Below are 23,737 nucleotides of genomic sequence, written 5' to 3'. Positions count from 1 at the left end.
GCCTCCCCCTCCCTGCTCCCCCCATCTGGGATCCTTAATTGGCAAGATCTAAGCAATAATATGCCCAGGCTAGATCCAAGTCTCTAAATGCCATCACATTTAGGCTCTTTGAAAATAAAAATTGGCATGAGTCTCCAGAAGGCAGCTTGGGAATATGTTTCAAGAGCTTGAAATGTGTCCAGTTCAGATCCTTTCATCTAATGATTTTACTTGTTATCCTAAAGAAATAATCAGAGATGTGATAGAAGACTTATGTATAAAGATCTTCAACAAAGTGTGATGCATAATTGCAAAAAAACAGAAGTCACTGCACACTTTCTATAATACAAGATTGGTTTCATATATCACACTATAGCATAGTGAAGCCTAACAAAGTATACAGATTGTTAAAGCTTAATCTTTTCAAATAATTTTGATGATGTGAGAAAATGTTCACAAAATAATGTTAGATAAAGTGATTTATTTTTCAGTTTAATCCAGCTATGGATATATACACTTATGTGCAGAGAGGAAAACGCTGGGTAGAAATATACTATGGTTGTATTAGTGGTTACCTGTAATCAGGCAAAATAAAAAAGGTTTTTTTTATGAAAAGGTTTCATTTCTCACTGAAGCAGCAAGCCCCTATCAGAGGCTGACTCAGAAGTGACCCCGTTACACTGTTCCTCCTGTCACTTCCTCTGCACACACTGATGCATTACAAGCTCCTCACTGCCCGAGACCCATAGCAGCTTTGACGTAGGTGAGCCGGGGAGCATTCCAGCCCCTCAGCAGCCCACCGGGGGGCTAGGGTTTTCTCGCTGGGCAACAGGATCTGTGTCACCACTGTAAGGACCATGTGCCACTCATGTTATCGTTCAGCATTATGAGCTCAACAGGAGCCTCAGGAATTGGCGAGCTCTTGCCCGGACATGCAGAAGCTCGTTTATTCATTTGGCCTAGAGGTATTTATTAAGCATCTGCTGTGTGCCAGGAGAAGCTCTCATTCATCCCAGCGCCACTGCTGCGGGTTGTTACTTGAAGGGAGCTGACTGACGGGGCTGAGAAGGCAAGTGCAGGATAAAGCTGCGGGTTCCACGTGGACAATAGCTGCACCCTGCTGTGCGCCTGCCTGGGGGGTTGGAGTCATGATCTCACAGAAGGCTCCCTCTCTCTCTCTCTCTCTCTCTCTCTCTCTCTCTCTCTCTGTCTCTCTCTGTGTTCTCCAGATGGAGGTGATTGTCGGGGACTTTGGGATCGTGGTGGTGCCCCGGGACGCGGCCGACACAGACCGAATCATGAGCCACTCCTCAGTGCTCCGCAAATACAAAGTGAGTTCTCCATGTCCCTGCTGGGGGAGCTCTGGGACCTGGCCCTTCTCTGAGAGGCCTGGGGGCTGCCAACCTGCTCTCTCTGCTCTGTCCCCAGAACAACATCATGGTGGTGAAGGATGACATCAACCATCCCATGTCTGTTGTCAGCTCAACCAAGAGCAGGTACGTGTGACTCCTCACATGAGGAGGGAATGGGGAGCAGCCAGACCAAGGCTAGGACAGATGGGCTTACACAGCTTGCCCGGGGTCCCTCAGCTAGGAGGTGGCAGAGCCAGGGTGAAAGGGAGCCACCAGGGTGGGGGAGAAGTTGTGGGGGCCGGAGGGCATTTCCTAATTGGGGTTCCTCGTACTTGGCCCAAGCAAAGGCTGGCAGTGGGGTGCTGGGCAAACCCTTTCCCTGCAAGAGAGTGGGCAGGCCAGCCCTGCTGCCTCGCTTCAGGGAAGGCTGTCCCTCTGATCACCCTCTCTTGCCATCAGGCTGGCCCTGCAGCATGGGGACGGCCACGTCGTGGATTACCTGTCCCAGCCCGTCATTGACTACATTCTCAAGAGCCAGCTGTACATCAACGCGTCGGGCTAGCGGCCACACAGCCCCTGCTCCACTCCCCCCGTGTCCTCCGCCAGCACACTGGCCCCTGCGGCCCCTCCGGTCCCCGTCAGTCCCTGTCTCTCTCCTGCCTCTCTGTCCCTCCATCTCATCTTGACTGTTCTCCCGGTCGCCGACTCGAGCCCCCACAGTGTGGGGACCTGCAGGAACCACGGCATCCCTCCTTCGCAGTCATCTTTGGACAGCCTTCCTCTGGTCTCCGGGTTGGGGGTGGGTGAGGGAATAGGGGTGGGAGCTGGGGGAAGTGCCGTCCTTGGAGATGTGCTGGTGTCCATCTCCCAGCATGCTCTAGAGAGTGGCTCTGGTGCCCATCCTCCCAGCATGCTCTGGGGAGGCGGCTCTGGCTCTCGCCTTCCCAGCATGCCCTTTACCACAAAGGGCTATTTTTTTTCTTCTCTGTTTTTTTGTTTGTTGTTTTGTTTTGTTTTGATTTTGATTGTCGTTCACGCCTCATAGAACTTGGATGAAATCAGTGTCCGTGGTTCTTCGTGTTCGTGGTCTTGACACATTCTCGTGGCATCACTTTCCCGTGATAAGATGCTGTGGGCAGCCCAGCAGTGAGGGAGTGAGGGCCACGCCCAGCGAGGAAGGCCAAGGCACCTCCACCTTCCCGACATGCCCCACCCGCCCACCTACCAACACCCCCACCCCCAGCCAACAGCAGCAGCAGTTTGGGGTCAGGAATGAGACTTTCAAGTTCTGAAACCTGGGAGGCAAGTCTGGGTTTCTTAGGAGAATTTGAGTCCATCTCCCTAGTTTCAGAAGGCCATTTTCCTGACGCTCTGGGCCTAGGCTCACACAGAGCCGGTCCATCCCCATTTCCTGGTGGCATCCATACAGTTACTCCTTTGGGCTGTGACTGATGGCAGACTATGGGTCTCCTGCCAGCCCAGGCATTTCCAAGGATGCTTCAGATCACCATGGAAGCCTTTGGAGGCCATACTTAGCTACATTCTTGCATCTGAGAAGAGTCACATATGCAAGGCCAGGTCCTAACGATGCAGTCATTTCTGACATAAGACATGCTAGGAATTCACTCATCCCTGGGGGTCTTTGCTAATTGCAATTATATATTACCTGTTTGGCTGGGACATGTTTGTGTCATAATGTGAGTCCAGGATGATGTAGGATAAAGTGATTTGTTGCACTGATAGAAATTGATGGTCTTCACCCACTCAAGCTGGGGTAACACAGCCTGAGGTCAATTCTTGAGAAGCAGTGCCTTGGCCTTGTTTCTGAGGCCAGTGACCATTGTCATCACCTGAGGAGATCTGCCTGGCCAAGAAGTGGGTTCACAGAACAGAAATCGTGAGGGACATCAAGAGCCACTACAGTTTCACCCTTTTTCTCCCTAATTTCCCACCTTCCTCTGCTGTCCCTGGAAGCAGTATTGACAGACTCTGTTCCAGTTTTCAGGCCCCATGCACGTCCTCCTTGGAGAGTCAAAAGGAAACTATTTTCTTGTGCACTGTGTCTCTCATCCAGTCTCTGGCTCTTGGGTTTCCAGTTGTCTTTGAAGAACTGTCCCCAAGCAGCAGGACAATTTTATCAAAATTTTGTATCAGCTATGGCCCAGGAGGGGTTGGGTGAGATCTGGTACCAGGAACAATGGTCTTCACCACTCACTTTACATATGCAGCCTCCTTCAGGAGTCTCCAGTGAGGAATGGATTCAGCGGAAGAGCATGGCAGAGCAGCATCCAGGAGGGTGTCGTTCCTCTTGGGTTTGGGAATAATCTCCAGAGGAGGGAAGGAAGATTCTATTCTTAGGTCTTAGTGCTTGGCTAAGGATCCCGGATTCATAAATGAAAAGAACTTTAGACATTAGCTGATCCAACATTCTCCTTTAAAAGATGAGGAAACAGAGAGCCCCTGAATTAAATGGCTGGTCCCAAGTCACACAGCAAGAGTATTGTTTCCCTGACCCTCAGGTTATCACATCACATGGTCTCTGCCCCTCTGGTTCCCATGGTACTAACCAGGTAATATGTGGTTTCTACTCTTCTCAGCCTTTACCTGGCATCTTTCTCTTAAATTGTCTGACTCAGGTGCTGCCCAAACATGGCTTTGTGTGTGGCAGTCCTGGGGGGAATGTGACGGTGAGGAAGGCCGTAGGTAGTTTCCCATAGAAATCAAGAAACCGCAACAGCGTGGAGGAAATCCTAGAAAGGGACTCTCTGAATCCAAGAAAGGACTGCTTTGTGGAAGGCTAGGAAAGACCCAAATACTCAAGATGACACTAGTGTTGGAGGGAGAAAGACAGAAGAGCCTCTGTCTAGGCAAAGAAACAAAGGAAAACAGGCAGCAAGGTTCCCTGGGGGAACATGGCATCTCCAAGGATATGGAGTTTATGGGTGGAGTTTATCAAGAGGATCCACATGAGCAGATCTGAGAAAGACAAGATAACTTTAGTCTCTTCAGTCTCTGTTACTCTGCTGGACTCTGTGGTCAAGCCCCATTTAGCCCACAGCCCATGAGAGAGAACTGGGCTGCACTGTGCACCCAGTGTGGGGCTGGGAAGACGCATAGGAAGGGGAGCTAAGGAGAAAGACGGGTGATAGAAGTAGATTTCTAGGAATGAAACGGCTGGTCTCATCTTGGTACGTCATAGGGATCTTGTTATAATAGCTTTAATACAAGGAAAGTGAACCTCTTTTTCAGTAGAATTGCCCATTCCCCATTCTGCCCCATTCTTTGTTTGCTAGTGGGAGGTTAGAGCCCCTCTCAGTCCAGGGCAGGACATCGTGGCCTTGACCCGGCCAATGTCAACACCAGAGAGATGATTCAGAGTTTGAGCTAGTGCCCCAGGTGCCAATAGGCTAACCTCTAGGCTCTGACCTCCCCTGTGGGGTCCTGCTGCTTCCTGCAAAGTCTAACCCAGGGCTGACATGGCTCAGAGGTTGTGAGAAAGGCATGGGCTGGAGTGATCATATCAGGAGGGATCTGGAGCCGCATTTTCTGTCTACCAATAAAAATATTCCTCCCATTTTCCTGAAAGTGGCTGATATGAATAAGAACAGGCAGGAGGGAAACCCTCTGTGTTAATGACTGTCTCCTCGAGGAATGGCCTTCTGAGGGGTGTCTGTGCTGCTAGCTGGTACCTCATTCGCCGCCCCCTCCCCCAGGCAGCCTCTCTTGCTCTCATTTTCCTTGAATGTACATAGGAACCGGGGAGGGAAGTCTCTTACTGAAGTGCCTGAAACCCAGAGCTAGAGCTTCTAGAGACACCGTTCTTCGGTCTCAGCTTGGCCTACTTTGCCCCAGCGTTCTCTGGTCTCATGTTCCAGCTTCTCCAGCAGAATAAAAGAACTTGCTATTGTAATGAACTAGAAAGCGAGACCCAATAATCAGTGTACAGCAAAGGCAGAGAAGTACAGGGAGAAACAAGTTGTATCTTTACAGCCCAAACCTATTCACCCAAACTACACACACGCACGTACGCATACATACACTTTAGGGGACTAAGACAGAGAAGCATGTTATACTTTATTCATCAAAAGAGTGATGCCAAAACCAATCAGTGGGATGTGAGAAGCTCAGGACCTCTCCCACGGCCGCTGCAGGAAGGCCAACAGAGGAGATGGAAAGGATGGAAACGGGGACCGATTTTGTAGCTCATCCTGTTAGGACACCTTAGGAATAGCATTGTGGTGATGATGAAGATGCTGTGTTGAATTCATGCCGTCTGCGCCTTCCTAGAGCTGCTCAGTAAACTCAACTCATGGTTTGTTGTGCAAGTTGGGAGCATCCCATTGACCTGTTCCATTTAGTTAGGACCATGTCCCACGTTTTCCCGCCTCAGCCCCAGGACCCAGAACTCAGCTTGACCCAGGAGGCCTCAAGGACTGGCATGGGGAGGAGGCAGCTTTTTTTGAATCACCTTTTGGTCACTGATTCTGCCATTTGAAGAGTAAGATTTGCTTTATGGAAACCAATTCATTGATAAAAAAAACTACATCCTAGTTGCAACACCATTTCACAGTGAAATATTTTGAGTGAAATTTTGTTGCTTAGAATAGTCACAGACAAAAGTTTTATCAGCAATATGTTTCAATTATGTTAATAAAGAAGATAATGCTACTTGAGTCTTGTGTCTTGGTCTAGAATCTTCTCAGTGGGCTGCAGAATTAATCACTTTTTTTTCATAGTCCTATTTGACAGGAGACAACAGCTGTAAAAATGTGCTTAGAGCAGATTTTCCGCCTGGTTTAGCTGATGCGACATGTGTGATATGAAAGTATATACAAACACACCACACACCAAGGGTCATAAGCAGGGAAGAATAATTAGCAATTTTGTGAATTGTGCCTAAGTTTTCTCAGTTAAAAAAATTAAAATCTTAGATTCTACCTAACCTGCATAGTCTGGTTTTGGTTAGCTTTGGCTCCTTAATGAAGTTAGTTCATTATGAAATAAAAATACATTTCTAAAAATTATAAACTTGAATAGCTTTTTGGCATAGAAGGTCTGAAGTAAGGGAGAAGTTGCTAAACTCGCACTTGGCAATGTCAAAAAGCAAAAAAATGAATAACTTGTTCATTGCCCAACCTGCTGCAACTCTTAGTTCTTAGGTCATCTTTAGTTGTGACATACACAATGCGTTGGTTTAGGTCTAAATGGCAATTGTCATGAGCTGATTATCAGCTGTGATTCAGAAGGCGAAATAGCAATTTCCTGTTAGGTCAGCTCTTTTAAGTCTTAGCTACTTGTTTGTCAGATTAGTTGTGGTTATTTTTTTAAAATCATTTTAGTTCTTAGAATTTTGTTTAAAATTGAGATTAGTAGGCTTTGTGGGTATCCTTGTGGATTTGGTGGCACAGCATAATGAAGCTCGATATGCCTTGTAAATTGATTACTGGTTTTATGTTTGTTTTTTTGGCACAAAGCTAAGCATTTTTTTCCTCTGTCCTAAAAGTATATAATGATGAGGGCTTGTTTAAAATAAGGTCTAAACACTGGTTTAATATGCTAACTTTCACTAACTTGTCAAATAGATATTCTAAATATGAATTAACATATATGTACATATACATTTAAGCTTCAGACCTTGGAATTCCCTAGGAAGTTTCACGTAGCCCATAGTATAACAAAAGCAGAGAAAAAATATTGAATCTCTGCTTTCCAGGTGGGAAAATGGAACTACGGCAAGAACCCGTAACATTCCCATGACCATGCAGAATATTAAAAGAAAACACGATAAACATATTCCTGGTCCTCCTTGAGACTTGTTCCAAACATTGGACATGCCTATCTTCCTACCCTTTCCTCCAGCCTCCCAAGAGTACTGGAGGGAAACCACATCCTGGGATGAGACCAGAAATACATCTGCTGAGTTCTAGCCCATGGGCAGTTTCATTTCTGCCCCCCTCTCCACACAGAAATCCCCGTGAGTCAAAGTAGATGGTGTGTGTAACCGCCTACCATCAGCACAATTCATCAGCAAACTCTCAGAGGAGAATTAGAAGAAAGTTTCCACTACGAGTTACAAATACTGATGAGAAATAGGAAGAAAAGCTCCCTTAACGTGGCAGGGTCCGGCCTAGACTGGTAACAGAGGCTAAGGCCCCGGCAGGCTACCTCTAAGCCACATGCCCCTTCTCTCTTCTTAGGGACTGCTTGTCGGAACCTCAGAAATGAAGGAATCATTTCTAAACCAAGGGGGTCACATGGGTTACTTTTCCATGGCCATCTCTTCCCAGGGAAGCCATTCTTATCACTTTCTTAACAGTCTCTCCCAGGGGAGGCCTTTTAGGATCGCATGTGCCTTGGTTATGAACTAATTGGGTCCCTCATGGAGTTCCCTGGAGCATGCACTGCCTTGCCCTTTACTCAGCAGAGACAGATAGCCAGGCATTAACGATGCCTTCTCCCCTTTCCCAGTGCAGAGTTGCCACTGAGAAGCGGCTTCCCACAAAGGGATTACATTCCCCACATCCCTTGCAACTTAGATGTGGTCTAGACCAGGGCGCGTGAGGGAAAGTGATCTACAGTCCCTCCGAGGCCTGGCCCACAAAAGCCTTCCCTGGGTCTCCCTCTTCCATGTCTTTTTCCCCTTCCACCCACTGGAATGGGGGTGATTTCCAGGGTAGCCCTGAAAGTCCCATGTTATAAATGGCAGGGCCTCTGGAAGGACTACGGGGAGAGCTATCCTACCAACTGAAGCACGTTAGGGGAACAAGAAAAAACATCTATGGTGTTTGACTTATGCATATTTCTAGGTCTGTGTGATATAGTAGTCGATCTAATCAAATTAATATGCCTACATTTCCTGGGCACTAATTAAAGAGAGAGATTTGTAGAATATGTGATTGGGTATGTTGAGACAAGATTATAAATTTACTCTCATAGAAGGTAAAGCAAAGTGATCAGACCTGTCAGTATTTGGCAGGGACAGGGAGGGTCAATGTGGACAGGAGCAGAATCTTTTTCTCAGCCACTTGGATAGATGGCCAATACAGGATCTTAGTTTATTATATTTTAATTTATTGGAGAGCATGGGCAATGTACGACAAGCTACTGATTTTGCCTTTATTTTATAGCTGACAAAAAACCCAAAAACATTCATTATCACCCCACCTGGCTCAGGGTGCTCCAGAAATAAGTCCTTCATGCTTAGGAGATAGCACCAGTTAAATCTCACAAACTACTCTCATGGTTGGAAAGGGCCAGATAAGATCCTTAGAAAAAGGAATTAAGGATGCTAACTCTAGGACTTCTTGCTCTTTCTGTGGTATTTTAGTTTCCATTGTTTTGGAACCTCCACCTCAGGCTTAGAGTTTAACAAATTAGAAACTGACTTCAGGCATCTAAGAATTATTCTTTATTTAAAAGACGTTAGGCAGTGCCCAAGACTTCTGAGCTGAGGTGGAAGTGCCTCTGGTTTTTCCAGCAATTCCCACTGGTATTATCATGACTCAACAGACTGTTGCAATGGGTTGTGGAAAGGGGCAGAGTGACAGCTGGAACGCAAAGACGTGTGCACAGCCCAGAGCCATCTCAGCTTTGCCAAAACCCAAGCTCCCCCAAGGGAGTGTCTTGCAACATATGTTCTGTTGAGAAAAGAGGTTGCAAACCAGGGGGTTATTGCAATAAACACTACATGTAACAAACAAGATTTGAAAGTTTAAATTTATTTTTTTTAATGTCTGTCTTCCTCACTAGACAATCAACTCTATGAGGGCAGAGACTATGCTACCACTGTACCCCAGCCCCTGGCACACAGGAGCTACTCAATAAATATATGTGGTAAGGGTGGATGGGTGGATGGGTGGGTGGAAGGGTGAATTCTACCCAGCTCAAGTGTGAGTAGGAACATTCTCTGCTATAGGGAGAGAATGAGATAAAACACATGGGTGCAAATAATTTTTAATGTCTGAAGTGGGATTGAATTAGGACTAATAAATCTTCTAGATAATACTGTAGCTCTTTCAATGCCCAAGCTACATTTTTCTATCACTTTGAAACCCAAAAGTGAATTCCCAGTGTTTGCTTTGCTAGTAGGAATTTCTGATAGGATAATGCAAGGGTCCCATCAGGAGAAAGGATGTCACTCTCAGGCCCAGAAGAACTCGAAGGTAGCAGGGCACCAGCAGGCATCATTGCTCCAAATGGGCCAGGCTTGCAAGCTCCTCCATCCCTGCTCACTTCTTCCAGCTTGCAAGTGGAGTGCATGTTTATGGACTGGGTGGTCATTGGAAGGAACTCTGGTCAACAAGAACACTGGACACTATGAGTCAATAGTATTTTACTGGCCACGGTATGACTGGACTTCACTCTGTTTTGAAATCAGGAATTGTTTTATGCATGAGCAAAGTTAAAATATTTTCCTTTGGTCACATTACTCAAAGAATGAGCTATCACCCAGCAGCACTTGTCCATACTCCAGGACTCAGTTTATGCCTACTCTGAGGCAATCATCCGCCCGTACATTTTCTCCTCCTTTCCAGTCTACCCTTGGGATCCAGGCCCCCATGATCAGTCTCCCACTCCATGCTATTTGCCTCATTTTCCAGCATCAGGAAGGAAATAGTACCACATTGGTGCAATAAGACATTTGTCGGGCCAAGGTCTTGGGGATGGGATCAGGCTCAGTTGACCTGAGCACGCTTTCAACATGTTCCAATGTCCACATCCTACCCCACCCACATGAGATAGCTCCTGAGCCCTGAGGTCTGTATCCCAAGAACCTCGGTTGAGAAATCTCTAAGGCAGCTTCACTGTTGCTCAAGAGCCTGGGTGTTGTAGCAGCCTGGGGGCAGGTTGTCCCTAATGTTCTCCAAGTTTTTGACATCAGCCAGAATCCCGTCTATGCTCGTCTCCAGCAAATGGAGTTGGCCCTTCTGCCGACGTGCTCTCTCTTCCAGCTCTGACATCAAGGGCCGCAGCTGGTTGTTGATCTGAGTCTTGGCTCTGAAAAGCTTCTGCTCCAATAAAGTCAGCCCCTCTTCATCCACACTGCCAGGCTGGCCTATTGGAGAGAATGAGAGGAGTTGACGGAGAAAGAGCTGTGGGCTAGGTCTCCTTAAACATACATGGGCCCTTCTCTACCCTTAACTAATTCCTCTTTCACTTGCCCAGAGCAAATCATATGCCATGCATGTATTTTAAATTAGAAACAATCCAGAAAAAGTGCTGAGAGCACTAGCCTAGTTACTGTGTTGTAAACAGCCCAGTTCAAGCCTCTGAGCTTGGAATATGAAGCTTGGAATTCTCTTTTAATTGTGGGGTTAACAGTTCATGCTCTGAAAAGATAGGGGGCTGAAGGCCATGTGGGACTGATCTCATCCTAGGATCAGAGTCGACCCCAAATTATGCTTTTTGAACCACTCTTAGGGAATCAATGTCTTGCTGTTTCCCAGGTGAAGGACCTTTAGAAACCGCCGGGGCTTCAGGCTCCACAGAGGCCAAGGTATGCTTTGCTATTTGGAGAATGGATTCCAGCTGTTAAGAAATGATGCAAGATTTCCTTCTGGCCTGAAACAGTGGGGATCTAGCTAGATATTGGTTTATTTCCAATATGAAATGTAGTCACATAGGTTCAAGTATGTTTTACCCTTAAGCGATCTAAAAGTGACATCAGCATGAAGGGCACCTGGCCAGACGCATGTGGTCAATTCAAAGTCAAAGTGAGGCAACCTCACACATGTAAGCCGAGTGAGAGCATCTGATCCCATGAGTTTGTTATACCTGGAGCAATTAAAATGCTATTGTTCCAGGACCGGAGAGAGCAAACAGAGTAGAAACAACACTATAACAAAAATGGGCCAATCCTTCACCTGGGGGCAGGGGAGAATTCAGGAATCTAGGGTCCTATGACACGCAGAGAATGTTAAGTGAGCTTGGGGACAAAATAACTCTGTCCATAGGGAGGCAGCACTAGCTGCTCCAAAACAGCAGGAGCTCTGAGACAGAGGCCTAGGCTTGACTGCTGCTTCCACAACTTACAGTGTGCTCGGTGGGACGTTAACCTCTTTGAGCCTCGGTTTATGCCTCTGTGAAATAAAATAACAAAACCCACCTCAAAGGACCTTAAAAAGACTTAAATGATATTATACCATGAAAACACCTGGCATCACGCCTGGCACAGGGTAAATGTTTAATAGTTACCTACCCTTCTCTCCCCATTTTCTCCTTTCCTCTTTAAAGGCCTTCTTGGTTTCGTTACCTTTTCAAGATCACTAAACAAAGCTGCTAAAATCTCAGCTGGATCATGTTATTTACCCTTAGAGGGTTTCTTACTCTTTGGGGGCTCATTGGATCACAAAGCAGACCCATTAGGATAACAACACAGACAATATTGGTCTCTCAGGGTGATGATACGCCACAGAAAAATCAGGTTTTAAAATTGTTCTATGGAACTAACGAAGCAGAACCAAGCCTTTTCCTGACTGTGGCTGGAGTCTAATCAAATACCTAGTTGCTTGTCTGCTGTAGTCCCAGCTTGATCAAACAGGCCAAGTGAGGGCCTGATAGCAGTTCTACCTAAATCCAGAATTCTAGTCCAAATCAGTTTTCTTTTAGAGGGATTCTGTGGGGAAACCTGATCTGTGGCCACACTGTGCCATCTAAGCTATTTTATCCTAAAATTTTGCAGTATCTCATGGACCTCCCACCTTTACAGTTCTTCTGGGTTATCTCCCAGGCAGCTCAAGTTTCCACAGCTGGTTACATCCAGGTATAACTGTGGTTTGGGGAGGGACACATAGCAGAATCAGCAAGTGATTCTTCACTTCATTTCCACTGCTTCCTAGAAGGCTCCATCATCTCTCTCCCCAATTCCTTCAGCAACCTCCTGAGCAGTCTCACTCTGCCTTTTGTCTAACCCGCCTTCGAGTTCTCCTCTATGCAGCCGCCCAGTGATCTGTCTGAAACGTACGGTGAGGATGGTATTCCTCTGCTTAGAGCTTCTCAGGATCAAGGCCAGAGTCCTTCGCAGGACTGTCAAGTTGTCTAGTCTTCTCTTTAGCTGGGAAGTTCAAATCCTGCCTCTACTATTTATTTTATGATCTATGGGACATTAGTAACCATCCTGAGCTTCAATATACCTTCCCTAAATACACTCAGCTCTCTGACCTGGAGACTTTCACCTCTAAGAGCAAAGGTGCTCAGTGACCCATCTTAGAGGTGCTAACGGAGTCTAGAAAATGTGCAGTAACCTGCCTGAAGTAACTGGCCTGGAAACAAAGCAAACGTCCTGATACCCTTAAGGAAAGTTGAGACCCCCAAGCGTGAGGTCTGGTTAGTGTTCTAGGAGAAGGCATGGAGTATGGGACTGGAAGCTGGTGGGGGCTCCTCATACCTATTAGGTGCAGGATGCTGTCCAAGGTGTTAAGTGTGTCTTGGATCATGACTCCAGCATTCTTGGCTCTGCCGTTAACTTTTTGGGCCTCTGTAATCACCTGAGGAAAAACACATACAAACTCGTCTTGAAAGGGTGTCTCCCGTGTTGGCAAGTTTAAAGGGGTCTCCCCTAGAAAGCAGCGGGAACTCACCATCTGTACCGCGTCCATGTCCATGTCAAACTCCTGCTCCTTTCTTGCCAGGTCTCCTTCCACCTCCCTCATCTCACTCTTCAGAGTGGCCAGTCCCTTCTCCATGGCCAAGGCCCCATCTGCTGTCACATTGGCTTCCAAGTTCAGACTCCCTATCTCCTGGGAGAAGAAAAAGAGCCAGGGACGGAAGGAAAGACAGGGGTGAGGCACAAAAACATTCCAAAGGCAACTGCAGAAAAAATACAGCTGCCTCCAGGCCCTGATGGAGTAATGAGAGGAACAAAGAGTCAGGCTTGGGGATACACCCTTTCCCAGGCTCTGCCTCAAACAAGTTAATTTGGGGGTATGAGCTTGGGAACTACGAGGGTCAGCACTGAGACAGGTCACTGCTCACCAAATGCTGAAGGCAATAGAAAACCCAGAGGATGAGAAACTCACCTCATTCTCTGTCATGTTCCTTTGCTGCCTTAGTCTTTGGAATGACTTTATTCCCCAAGAGAGTTGAGCATGGGGTGCAGAGAATGAACGGGTTACAGCTTTGAGCTTTGTTTTTATTAGGACAAACCTTATCAACATCTTCATCAATAGCTATTACTAAGCACTGAATTGCAGATATCTCTGTGCTAGAAGCCATATAAAGGGAGGCACATGAACTTGGTCTCTATCCTCAAGGGACCTAAAATTAGAGATTATTTTTGCAAGTTATCAAGTGGTCCAAGAGTGAGGCCAATCCAGATATCAAGAGTTCTCTCTTGGCTGTCTACATTTGCATCGGCTTTGTAGAAGCCATGCTTAAATAAGAACTATGAAGCTCTCTTCCAGCTGAGAAGCACTCCTAGGGTAGCATTTAATGTGTGGGTTGTGTCACTAATCTGTCTCTCCCCATTACTAAATGTTCCTGGAAGAGAAGGACTGTGCCTTTCTCATCTCCTTATCTCCAGCACCAAGCACAGCGTGGCCCATAGTGGAAGAAAAGAGAAAAATGAGTAAGTGGAGCTTAGACATAGAACAAAGAGACGAGGAACCTAGAGCTCTAGAATTTTATAATATTGAATCAAAACACTGATGACAGTTGTCATGGGTTGAATTGTGCTCCCCCCCCAAATAATCTGAAGCCCTAATTCCCAGTACCTCACAATGTGAACTTACTTGGAAAGAGTTGCTGCAGATATACTTAGTTAAGATGTGGTCATACTGGAACAGAGTGGGTCCCCTAATCCAATATGACTGGTGCCCTTATAAGAAGAGTCAGAGACACCCAGAAAGAAGAACCTGATATGATGATAGAGGCAGAGATTGGAGTGATGCTGGTACAAACCAAGGAACACTAGGAACTGACAACTGCCACCGGAAGCTAGGAATGTTTCTACCCAGAGTCTCAGTGGGAGCATGGCTCTGCTGACACTGATTTCAGACTTTTAGCCTCCAGGACTGTGGAGAACAAATTTCTGTTGTTTTGGGCCATCCTGTTTGTTACTACTTTGTTATAGCAGCTCTAGGAAACTAATACAATCATCTATAGAATAGCAATCTTGGGTGGTTCTTCCCATGGTGTTGTCCAAAAAGGGAGCTGAAAATGGAGGATTCTAGCACTCAGTCAGTGATGGACTGTGAGTCAATCAACAAAAGAGGTGCCCAAGTGGATCTGGGGCCACCATGGACCACAATAGGACTCTGAGTCCTATAAGTCAAAAGAGTCCTTGAATGCTTTGGAATACTCTTTCTCATTTGACAAGAGCCTTGTGTTTGGAGCCGCTCACGCCTACCAGCATTTCCATTTCTCTTTACCTGTTCTATCTTGCTGGTGATCTCCAGGGCCTCCTTGGCTGCATTCTTTGCCTTCTGGGCATCATCAGCAGCACCGTCCAGGGCTGTCTCTGCTTTCCGAGTCTGGTCACTGGCATCTGTCACCTTCTGGCTGATGTAGGGCAGTCTCTTCATGGCCTCCTCAGCTTCTGCTTTTCTGTCTCCGACTTGCAGGTCAAACTCTGAAATGAAGATAAGAAAACATTGCCACGAAGATGAAAACAAACTTACACAACTAACTTACAAATGAAGGTGAAAGGGGCTGAAGTTTTTAAGAAAAATTTTGGAAAGAGTATTATTATTGCCTGGGAATGAGAGGGGCGGGGGCAGCTGTGGCTTTCGCTCTTATCCAAGAGAAAGCATCTTAAAGGAAGCCTTGAAAGGGCCATGATTTGTCCTTTGCTGAGAGGAACTGACAATCAGCCTGCCTGGGTTCCCACCACTGCGAAAATCTTAAGACCCCAAAGTGAATCAGGAGCAGGTGGGATCTTTGAAGGCCAAAGTTTCAAGCCAGAGCCTTAAACCCTAGGCTGCCAATGACGACAGGTGAGGGTTGGATAGGGTTAGATTTTTTTGTGAAGAAAATCCCAGGTCTTCAGGAATGTTTTGTTGTTGTTTAGTGGAGAAGCCTAAAACTTTAACCAAAGCTCTAAGACACAAACCCAGATTTCCTGGGATCTGGATGCTGGGACAAAGCTGGGGCCCATCATCACCACAAGACAACCTATATTAGAACCAACGGGGCTACAAAAAAAAAAAAAAAAAATGAATGAAAAAGAAAAAATATATCTGTTTGGTAGTGGGATGTTGGATCTGTGAGGGGCCTTAGGGATCACTCAGCTAACCTTCCTCCTTTGAAGAGAAAGTTGGGGTCTGCAAAGGATTTGTGACTTTCTTATGGGAACACAGGCAGCTTAGCCTGGTCACGGGGCCCAGCAGAGATCTGAACTCAAGTCTTATGACATCTAGTTCTGTTCTTTCCCCTTGCATCAAATATTAATGAAAATTTTTTCTTTAGAAAGTTATTTATTAAGTTCTTTAGAAAGTTATTTATTAATACTCCCAATGTACCTATCACTTAGAGAGATGTATGAGGATTCACAATAAAGTCATGGTTACACCTTTAAAATGCTTAAGGAGCCAGAACCATGAACTACTCACCTCTGAGGTTCTTCAAGATGTTCTCAACTTCATAGAAAGTGGCATTGCCCATAGTTAGTGCTTCTTGGGCTCTGCTCTTAGCAAGGTTGGCGCGGGAAAGTAGCTGAGCCGATTGCTGCAATAGGCAGATGGAACAAGATGAGTGTAAATGTAACATACAGCTGGAAAGTGCATTCCTGCCGGTAATATCACTCCAACATGTTTCCCTTTGTGACAACAGAGTGCTGTGGCTCACCCCAGAGGCTAGGGGTGCTAGAGCAAGCCCCTACACAATCTGGGATGGAGCAAACACTAAACCCAATGACTCAAAAGGATCCCACACAGAGAACAGTCTCGACTCTAGTCCACTCTCAGAGACAGGAACAGTGTTGCAAATTATCATTTTAAACTCAGATACTTCCTGACGCCAAGCTAGCAGACAGAGCTGGACCAAAGTCGGGCCCATGAGGCCTGAGCCCTACTCCTAGGTTGGAGGGCTGATTCAGTGGGTGGAGCTGAGCTAATTACATCAAGGTCTCTGTATCTCAGTTACTTCCCTTACATGCAGCAGCACCATGACCTTTTAGAGAGTCCCCAATTCCCCCCCCCCATATTTATTCACATGGTAGGCGTTTAATACATGTTTGTCGAGTGAACGCATTACAAAGATACCTGTCTCTCATTATTTCCGTTCTGCAAGAGCTGCCGGGCTTCTTCCTCCCAGGTCCCTAGGTTGCTTTGCACACGCTTGAATTCGTCCATGTGCTGCGTCACCAGCCTTGAGAGAGAATCAGCTTTCTGTCTGATCCTCTTCGCTTCTTCCTGTGAGCCAAGGAAATAAATGAGTTGACTTTCTGCTCATGTTACCACACCAGTCTTCTTAGCACCTGCGACCTTTGTTTTAAAACATCAACGATATAGGCCCAAAGTCTAACAGGCACAATGCCTAAAGCAGATCCCCAGGCATCAAACAGGTCTCCTTTTTAAAAATTATTTTTAATTGTAGTTGACATATACTATTCTATTAGTGTCAGGTGTACACCATAGAGGTTCAACCTTACAAAGTGATCACCATAATAAATCTAGTAATCACCTGTCACCATACATTGTTATGACAATATTCGACTTATTTTAGAGCTGGAAGTTTGTACTTCTTAATCTCCTTCCCCTTTTCCACCCATACCACCATCCTCAAACAGGTTTTGTGTGTATTTTTTATTATTATTTTATGTTTTAGCTTATATATACATGGGAACATTCTGGGGGAAACCATTGTGAGTGCTTTTCGTGGTAGGTAGAAAGCCAAATCTTCTTAATCTAACTTTGGAATTGAAGACAGAAATAACAAAAATTGCAAGAACACAAGACTTTTGAGTAGCTATACACAGAGATATACTATAGATAGGTTTCAGCAGTCCCCAGAAGTAGGGAAGAGATATAAAACTTTTATCCATGAATTGGTTCAGGATGTGAGCCGAGGCCTTCCCAAAGACCAAGATTGGGGCTTAAGAACAAGACACAGATCATGAGAAAGATACATACTTTTCCTAATCTAAGCAAGAAAGGTCAACATGGAGACATAACTGAATGATTGAATGATATTATGGAACCAACCCCCGGAGAAGAAAGAGTCATGGCTCTTCTGCACATCAGCACACAGGCGAGATGTCCTTACCTGCAAGGACTGATCAGTGACTCCCTGAAGCTGAGACATGGAATTGAGAAGGCGGAGACTGTGTTGATAAGACTTATCTGCTTCAATGTCAGTTTGAGTGGCTTCCCTGGACAACTGCTGGGCCAGAGACTTAGTTTTCTCCAATCTGCAAAGGGGAAAGATAGAGGACTTTGTGAGAATGCACTCTTTCTATTAAAAGCAAAAACCCATCCTGCTGTCTTAAAAGTATGTCGTTGGAATGATCAGAAAAGTCAAATGAGATTATGAGTCAAACATGTGCTCCTATGATCTAAACATAAGCCTTAAAACTGACATAGGTTGGCTCAGGACAATCCAACCCGTTTCCCAATTCTTGATCTGCTTTGCCCCAAAGTAACACCCTCATTCTCTTGTCCCTCTTATTAGTAGTATATTTTTAAAGAAACATAAATTGCTTTATGCTCTGACATTGCAGATGACATTGGTCTGGTGAGCACCTGCTGAAACCTACTTTTCCACAAGCCCTTGCACCAGGGAGCCGTCCAGGCTGCCGCTGCCCCCTCCTTCCTGAAGAGCCTTGCGAGCCAGGGACAGAGCTTGTTTGGAATAATCTTCAGTGTCCCTTGCCAGTTGCTCCATGTTACTGGCTGACTCCTCATGGCTGAAAGAATAAAAAATAAAAAATCTGAGTTTTCACAGCAAGAACTTCCTCGAGGCCTTTATAGGGAACTGGTTTGGCCAGAAAAGCCAAACGGAATTGACCCAGTTTAGTGGAATTAGAGGAACCATCAAGAAGCAGAAGGTGTCTACGGAAGTAGCCTCGTGTCATAGACTTTCTGGTGATCTTTTCCGCTTATAGCACATCCAGGGGAGGCTGGGGTGGGGGTTGGAAATGGCTGGGAGCAGTATCAGGGTGATAAAATATTGTACTTATAAGCTGTTTTCTGCAGGGAGTAAAAAACACAAAAACCCTAGGTCTATTTCATTCAGGATCCAAACCCCTACTCACTTTTGCTTTAAACTGGGCTGCCACTAGCAGGGACAAAGCCTGCCAATAAAAGACCCCCACATGCTTTTATCTTCCTGGTTCTAGAAAGTGATAAAAACAAACTCCGGAGGCAGCTCATTCTACAAAACCCCCCTCCAGCCCCCTCTGCAGACTGGATTGCATTCGGGATTAGCAGAGACGCTACCCTGCTGAGCAACGTGGTGGCACTCGCAGTCAGGCAAGGACTAAGCGGATGCCTGTGGCCATGGGGCCCAGCAGAGCTGCTTTTCGGCAGGAAGGTCCCCCTGTGCAGACCTAGCCCCCACGGGCTGGCAAAGACTCGCTGCTACTCGCTGCCAGGCTCTCTGTGGGAGCCTGGGAGTCCCTCAGAGCTGCACAGTGTTCTTTCCCAAGGGCTGATTCATTTCTTGGGGCCAGAGGAGTCACATCTAACATACACCAAAGCCATGTCGTGAGTCACAGAAAAATCTGGGAAAGAAACACCCTGACTCTCAACTTCTGCCAAATGACTGTCCAGTGGCCACCAACATACACTAAAAGGCAAGTGGTTATGAAATGAGCCCGGAGGTCATGGATGTGGTGCTTAGGGCAGGGACACCCTGCAGTGTTGTTGGAGTCTGGCCTGGCAGAGACGGTCTAAAGCAGGGGTGCCCTCCGGTAGTGCTCACCTGTTTGCCAGTCTCACCGCCTCCTGAGCCAGATTTTTAAAGCCATTTGGTCCCACGTAGTGGTCTGCGGGAGGGATGTTCTATGAAAAAGGAAAATTGGTTAAGGCTCTGCACTTGGAGCCTAAGCAGGTTCCACATCTGTCCTGTCTGAACCACTTGTCATTAGCCACATGGCATTCTACACCCTGAAACACGGAGTCCCAAGTTGCCATGACCATTACAATAAAAAAAGTACAGACAAGAATAAAGTTAAAATTCGCGTTCAAAGAGGTAGAGATGCATTAAAAATAGACACATTTATATTTTCATATGTATTCAAAATCCAGTAGAGTATCTATCAAGTTTTAATGGTGGTTATTTTGTAGTAATGGGATCACAGGTGATTTCTATATGTTTTCTAAATTTTGTACAATAAACATTATTTTTGTAATATGGAAAAAATCAATACACATTATTACTTTTGAAATTGAATACACATATTTTTAAACCCTTCATTTCCTCAGTGTAACATCTGATTATCTTCTAGTTTCCTTTATTCTTCCCCCACCTAACCACTTACATAACTGTCACCTTCACCTTCTTTATTCTGAAACAGAAGAGCGCTCATTCAGATTTCTCCTTCCCACCATACTATAAACTACATCATCAACATGACCATACTGGCAACAATTTTTCCCTTTTACTTTATTTTATTATTTTTTCCCCATCACCATTTATCCCTCAAATACCCTCTCCCACCTGTACCCATCCACCACTGGCAAACATTTTTCTTTCCCATTTTCAGAACCATGTTTTCATTGGGCCCCGTCCTGCTTTCTGGCTTCCCTGCCTGCCTTCCCTTTCTTTTCATTTGTCCTTTTGCTTGTTTGTGCATTCATTCGGGCAGCAAACATCGCAGCCACACACTGTGCTGTGGGGCTGAGAATGTGAACAGGAGCTAACAAACTGGAAGACATGCAGAGAGAAGGGAGAGGAGATGGGCCCCAAACGAGCATGTGGTTAGCAAGGCACGAGTCGGAGAGAGGAGCGTCCAGCAGTGAAACGGGAAACTGCGAGAAGCTAAAGAACACACAATTAGGTGGGACAGTTTCAAGGGAGAAAAGTCCAATTATCTGTCAGATGGAAGAGAAGAGCTGAGAAACAGCCTCTGAGCCAGTGATGCCTGCAGGAGGGTGTCCCAACACAGCGGAGGGTGTCCCAACTCAGCGCCCTAACCCACGTCACCTACCGTGTTTCTCAGGGAAGACTCGCTCTCCTCCAGGCTCAGGCGCATCTGAGTGATGAGCCTGCGGGTATCCTGAACTCGGTTCTGATACTGACCGCCCAGGGTCTGAAACCTTTCCACCGTCATCTTGAGGTCATCCAGGCGGTTCCTGTAGCTATTTTCTTGGTTCCTTGCCTTGGCCAGCTGGAGATTGAGAGACCGCATAGCCCCTGAACACCAACAAGGAAAGGGAGGGTGAGCTTTTTTGAAGTCAGCACAGTGATCAAACATAACAGAGGGCTGAAAAGATGACTTAGACTGGCCTATGGCAAAATGGGGAAAACCCAGTAAACGAACGCATGCTCCATCATTCATTTCCCAGGAGAATGTCACAGACAGTCCTTCCTCCTCTGCGAGGGCTGAGCAGAGATATCTGCTGAACTGGTACCCACAGAAGAGTCTGGGACCTAGTAGGCAATGCTTTCTAGGACTATGGATTCTCTCCTGCCTGAAGGGAAAGTGGGCTTCATCACCTTCTGAAATCTGGGCTTCTCGCAGAATGTCCTGAAGGGCCTGCATGGCCTGCTGCATCCTGCCTTCCAGCTCTGTGTTGGGGACGCCTCCGCCACCACCCTGAGCCGTCGAAATCAGGGCCTCCAGGCTCCGGAGCTGTTGCACAAACTGATCCATCTGAAACCACACAGGGAAGGGGGTCAGAACACACGATGGTCGAATACCAGGTACCCAGGGGATAAAAGCTAAAGTCCCAGAAATGCTTAGCAGGTCGTGGTAGTCCCAAGTTCAGACTCTAGAGCCTGGACTCCTGGTCCCGCTACTCACTAGGTGTGTGACCTTGGGCATGTCACTTCTTTATAAGATGGGGATAATAATAATAGTAATAATAATAATAATATCATCTCATAGAGTTGTTACTTGGACTAAATGAGTTAATATTTATATAGTGCTTAGAAAGTACCTGGAACAAAGAAAGTACTATAGTGGGCTGGTTAAATAGATAAAGTTTAAAAACAGGTTGAGTTCATCCTACATTTAGGTTCTATTTGGGCCCTTTCTTCCCCCACCCTTCACTCCAGCAAGACAATATTTAATAATTAACAACAACATCAATTTCATTCTTCTCTGGAGTATAAATGGGAAATTTCTGGAAGCCATCCATCCCTGTTTAAACAGCCTTGAAACCTTCTGGACTTCTCATATTGTTTGTATCTTTGTTTTTCTCCATTTGTTTTATGAGGACATCTCTTGGAAAAAACCCTAGGACATGGCATATTATAGTGGAAAGATCACTGAACTCAAAGTCAGGGGACATGGGTGGGATTCTTAGTTCCACTTGGCCATGTGACTTTAAAAAACTGCAGTTTTTTTGAGACTGTTTGCTCAATGAAAACTGAGGTCAGAATGCTTTTTCTCCCAACTTGACTAAGCTATCACAAATACCAAATGAGACAATGCCTACAAAAGGGGTTTTCAAGATGACACATGTAAGAACATATATCTGAAGTATTATTACTATTATACAGAATTTTTTAATACAATCATTTTTAAAGAAAAAGGTAGTAATCCTTACCCCCATCCCCAAGGAGACTAGGAGGCTCTTAGATCTATGATAGAACCACCCAGTCCACATGTAAAGATTTACTCATTGGGGTGAGGGTTGGTCAGCATGCACACCTGAATCTTCACTTGATCATAGCAAGCTGGACAGCTGGTTAATGCTCCGTGCTCGCAGTTGAGGCCACCAAATCCTGGCTTACAAACGCAGCTGCCATCGCTTCGACACTCCACAGGCTCAGAGCCCATTGGGTTACAGTTGCAAGCTAGAGAAAAAAGACAAACAAATGGGAAGCATTTCTACCAAGCTAATTCCAGAAAACAGAGGTATAGCAAAATAAAAGGGAGACGACCAAGGCAGCATTCATACTGTGTCAATTCACATTGCGTTAGATTCATCTCTTGGCTACGGCTCCAAGCACATTCCTAATACACTCAGGTCTCAGGAATCATCTGGCAAGTTTGTTTGCTGTGTATGTGGGTGAAGAAATATTACAACAGTCCATCCTTTCTGGCGGCACTTTTTTTTCCCCCTCCTGTTAAGTTGTAAGCCTGCTGGATATTCGGCAGGCACTCTGGCTTTGCTAGCAAGGTGGATAACATTTCTTCTGGGCCTAATCTGTGTCAGATGTTGACAGCTCACTCTACTTTTCAGATGAGGCATATGAGCTCAGAGACGTTAAGTAACTTGTCCAAGGTCACACAGCAAGTAAATGGCCAGCTGGAATGAGGACTTGAAAAAAGCCAATGCCCTTTTCCTTCTGCCCTGCTGCCTTTGATGTATGAAATGTAGTAAGAAAGCAATACCTTTATTCAGTCAGTCAAAGTGATTGCACACCTACTGTGTGCCACATTATGTTCTAAAAGCTGAAGATATAACAGAGGGTGAGGCATCATTCTCACAGGGGTACAGTGGTTCCCTGGGTTGCTCTATCTTCGGTGCTCACAAAATCCTCAGCATACAGTAATAATCACATATCCAACTGTACTATCATTATTTGCTTACGTACTTGTGTCTTCCTTATTAGTATAAGTGCTCTTTGGCAGCTGGGACTGACTTATTCACCATTTTAACCTTAATATCAAGCTCCACATCGGGTACCTGGTAGGTGCTTCACAAAAGATAGCTGAGTGAAGAAAGGTATGGTCCAAAGCCAGTGAAATCCCTCTTAATGGCCTCTTATAACTAGAATTATATAGTTGACAATATACTTTCTCTATGCTATTTTATCTTTGCAACCACTTTGAGTTAAATATTATTCATCCATATAAGGAAACTGAAGCTCAGAGAAATTAATTGGCAGACTCAGAATAATACAATAGGTATGTTAAAAAACTGGACTTGAACTCAGTACTGCCAATGTCATGTGGGCTTTTCCTATCATGTGGTGCTTTCTAGCACATCACAGCAAGCCCACAAGTTGGGGTCAGGGCAGGTAGGATTCGTGCCCCTGGGTAGAAGCCCGGGTTTCATGGAGGTCCTCAGGCATTTCCAGGGGTGGACACTCTGATGTCAATGGGAGGCACTGGGCTCCCTGCAGACCTCCTGGGGAATCAGGAGTCCTCCAATCCGGGCCCCCAAAGCTACTCTGGACCTTGTAATAAACAAGCTCCTAAGGTCTGGGCACCAGGCATGGTCCGAGACTGTTGTGACCAAGGGTGAGCCTGTGGTGAGGCCAGCTCCTTAGAACTGAACTTGCCTTTGAATGGCACCTGTGCAGAGGTTTGAAAGAAGGGCTAAGCCAGGGGCCCGGTCTGCACATTCGTGCTTTGA

At 45.8% G+C, this 23,737-nt stretch overlaps 2 protein-coding genes across 3 annotated transcripts in view; one reads left to right on the top strand and one right to left on the bottom strand.

Annotated features, from left to right (window-relative positions):
- NMNAT2 (nicotinamide nucleotide adenylyltransferase 2) overlaps positions 1 to 6,003 on the top strand; it is a 96,472-nt gene extending 90,469 nt beyond the window's left edge. For both annotated transcript variants that reach the window (XM_081121466.1, XM_081121465.1), the window contains exons 9-11: positions 1,209 to 1,310; positions 1,408 to 1,475; positions 1,791 to 6,003. In XM_081121466.1, the coding sequence (XP_080977592.1) occupies positions 1,209 to 1,310; positions 1,408 to 1,475; positions 1,791 to 1,893 (273 nt within the window). In that variant the 3' untranslated portion in view covers positions 1,894 to 6,003. The remainder of the gene's footprint in view (positions 1 to 1,208; positions 1,311 to 1,407; positions 1,476 to 1,790) is intronic.
- Positions 6,004 to 9,646: 3,643 nt separating this feature from the next.
- Positions 9,647 to 23,737, bottom strand: part of LAMC2 (laminin subunit gamma 2) — a 50,857-nt gene continuing 36,766 nt past the window's right edge. The window contains exons 12-23 of the mRNA XM_081121389.1: positions 22,084 to 22,229; positions 20,925 to 21,081; positions 20,416 to 20,621; positions 19,188 to 19,267; positions 18,022 to 18,171; positions 17,532 to 17,676; positions 16,529 to 16,678; positions 15,878 to 15,992; positions 14,699 to 14,898; positions 12,911 to 13,069; positions 12,718 to 12,817; positions 9,647 to 10,386 (exon numbers count right to left, since the gene is read on the bottom strand). Coding sequence (XP_080977515.1) covers positions 10,133 to 10,386; positions 12,718 to 12,817; positions 12,911 to 13,069; positions 14,699 to 14,898; positions 15,878 to 15,992; positions 16,529 to 16,678; positions 17,532 to 17,676; positions 18,022 to 18,171; positions 19,188 to 19,267; positions 20,416 to 20,621; positions 20,925 to 21,081; positions 22,084 to 22,229 — 1,862 coding nt within the window. The 3' untranslated portion in view covers positions 9,647 to 10,132. The remainder of the gene's footprint in view (positions 10,387 to 12,717; positions 12,818 to 12,910; positions 13,070 to 14,698; positions 14,899 to 15,877; positions 15,993 to 16,528; positions 16,679 to 17,531; positions 17,677 to 18,021; positions 18,172 to 19,187; positions 19,268 to 20,415; positions 20,622 to 20,924; positions 21,082 to 22,083; positions 22,230 to 23,737) is intronic.

Source organism: Miniopterus schreibersii (genome assembly GCF_964146895.1).
Source record: "Miniopterus schreibersii genome assembly, chromosome: 19".
Lineage (NCBI taxonomy): Eukaryota > Metazoa > Chordata > Mammalia > Chiroptera > Miniopteridae > Miniopterus > Miniopterus schreibersii.
Note: the sequence above shows the minus strand (reverse complement) of the source record. Positions and strands in the feature narration are given on the sequence as shown.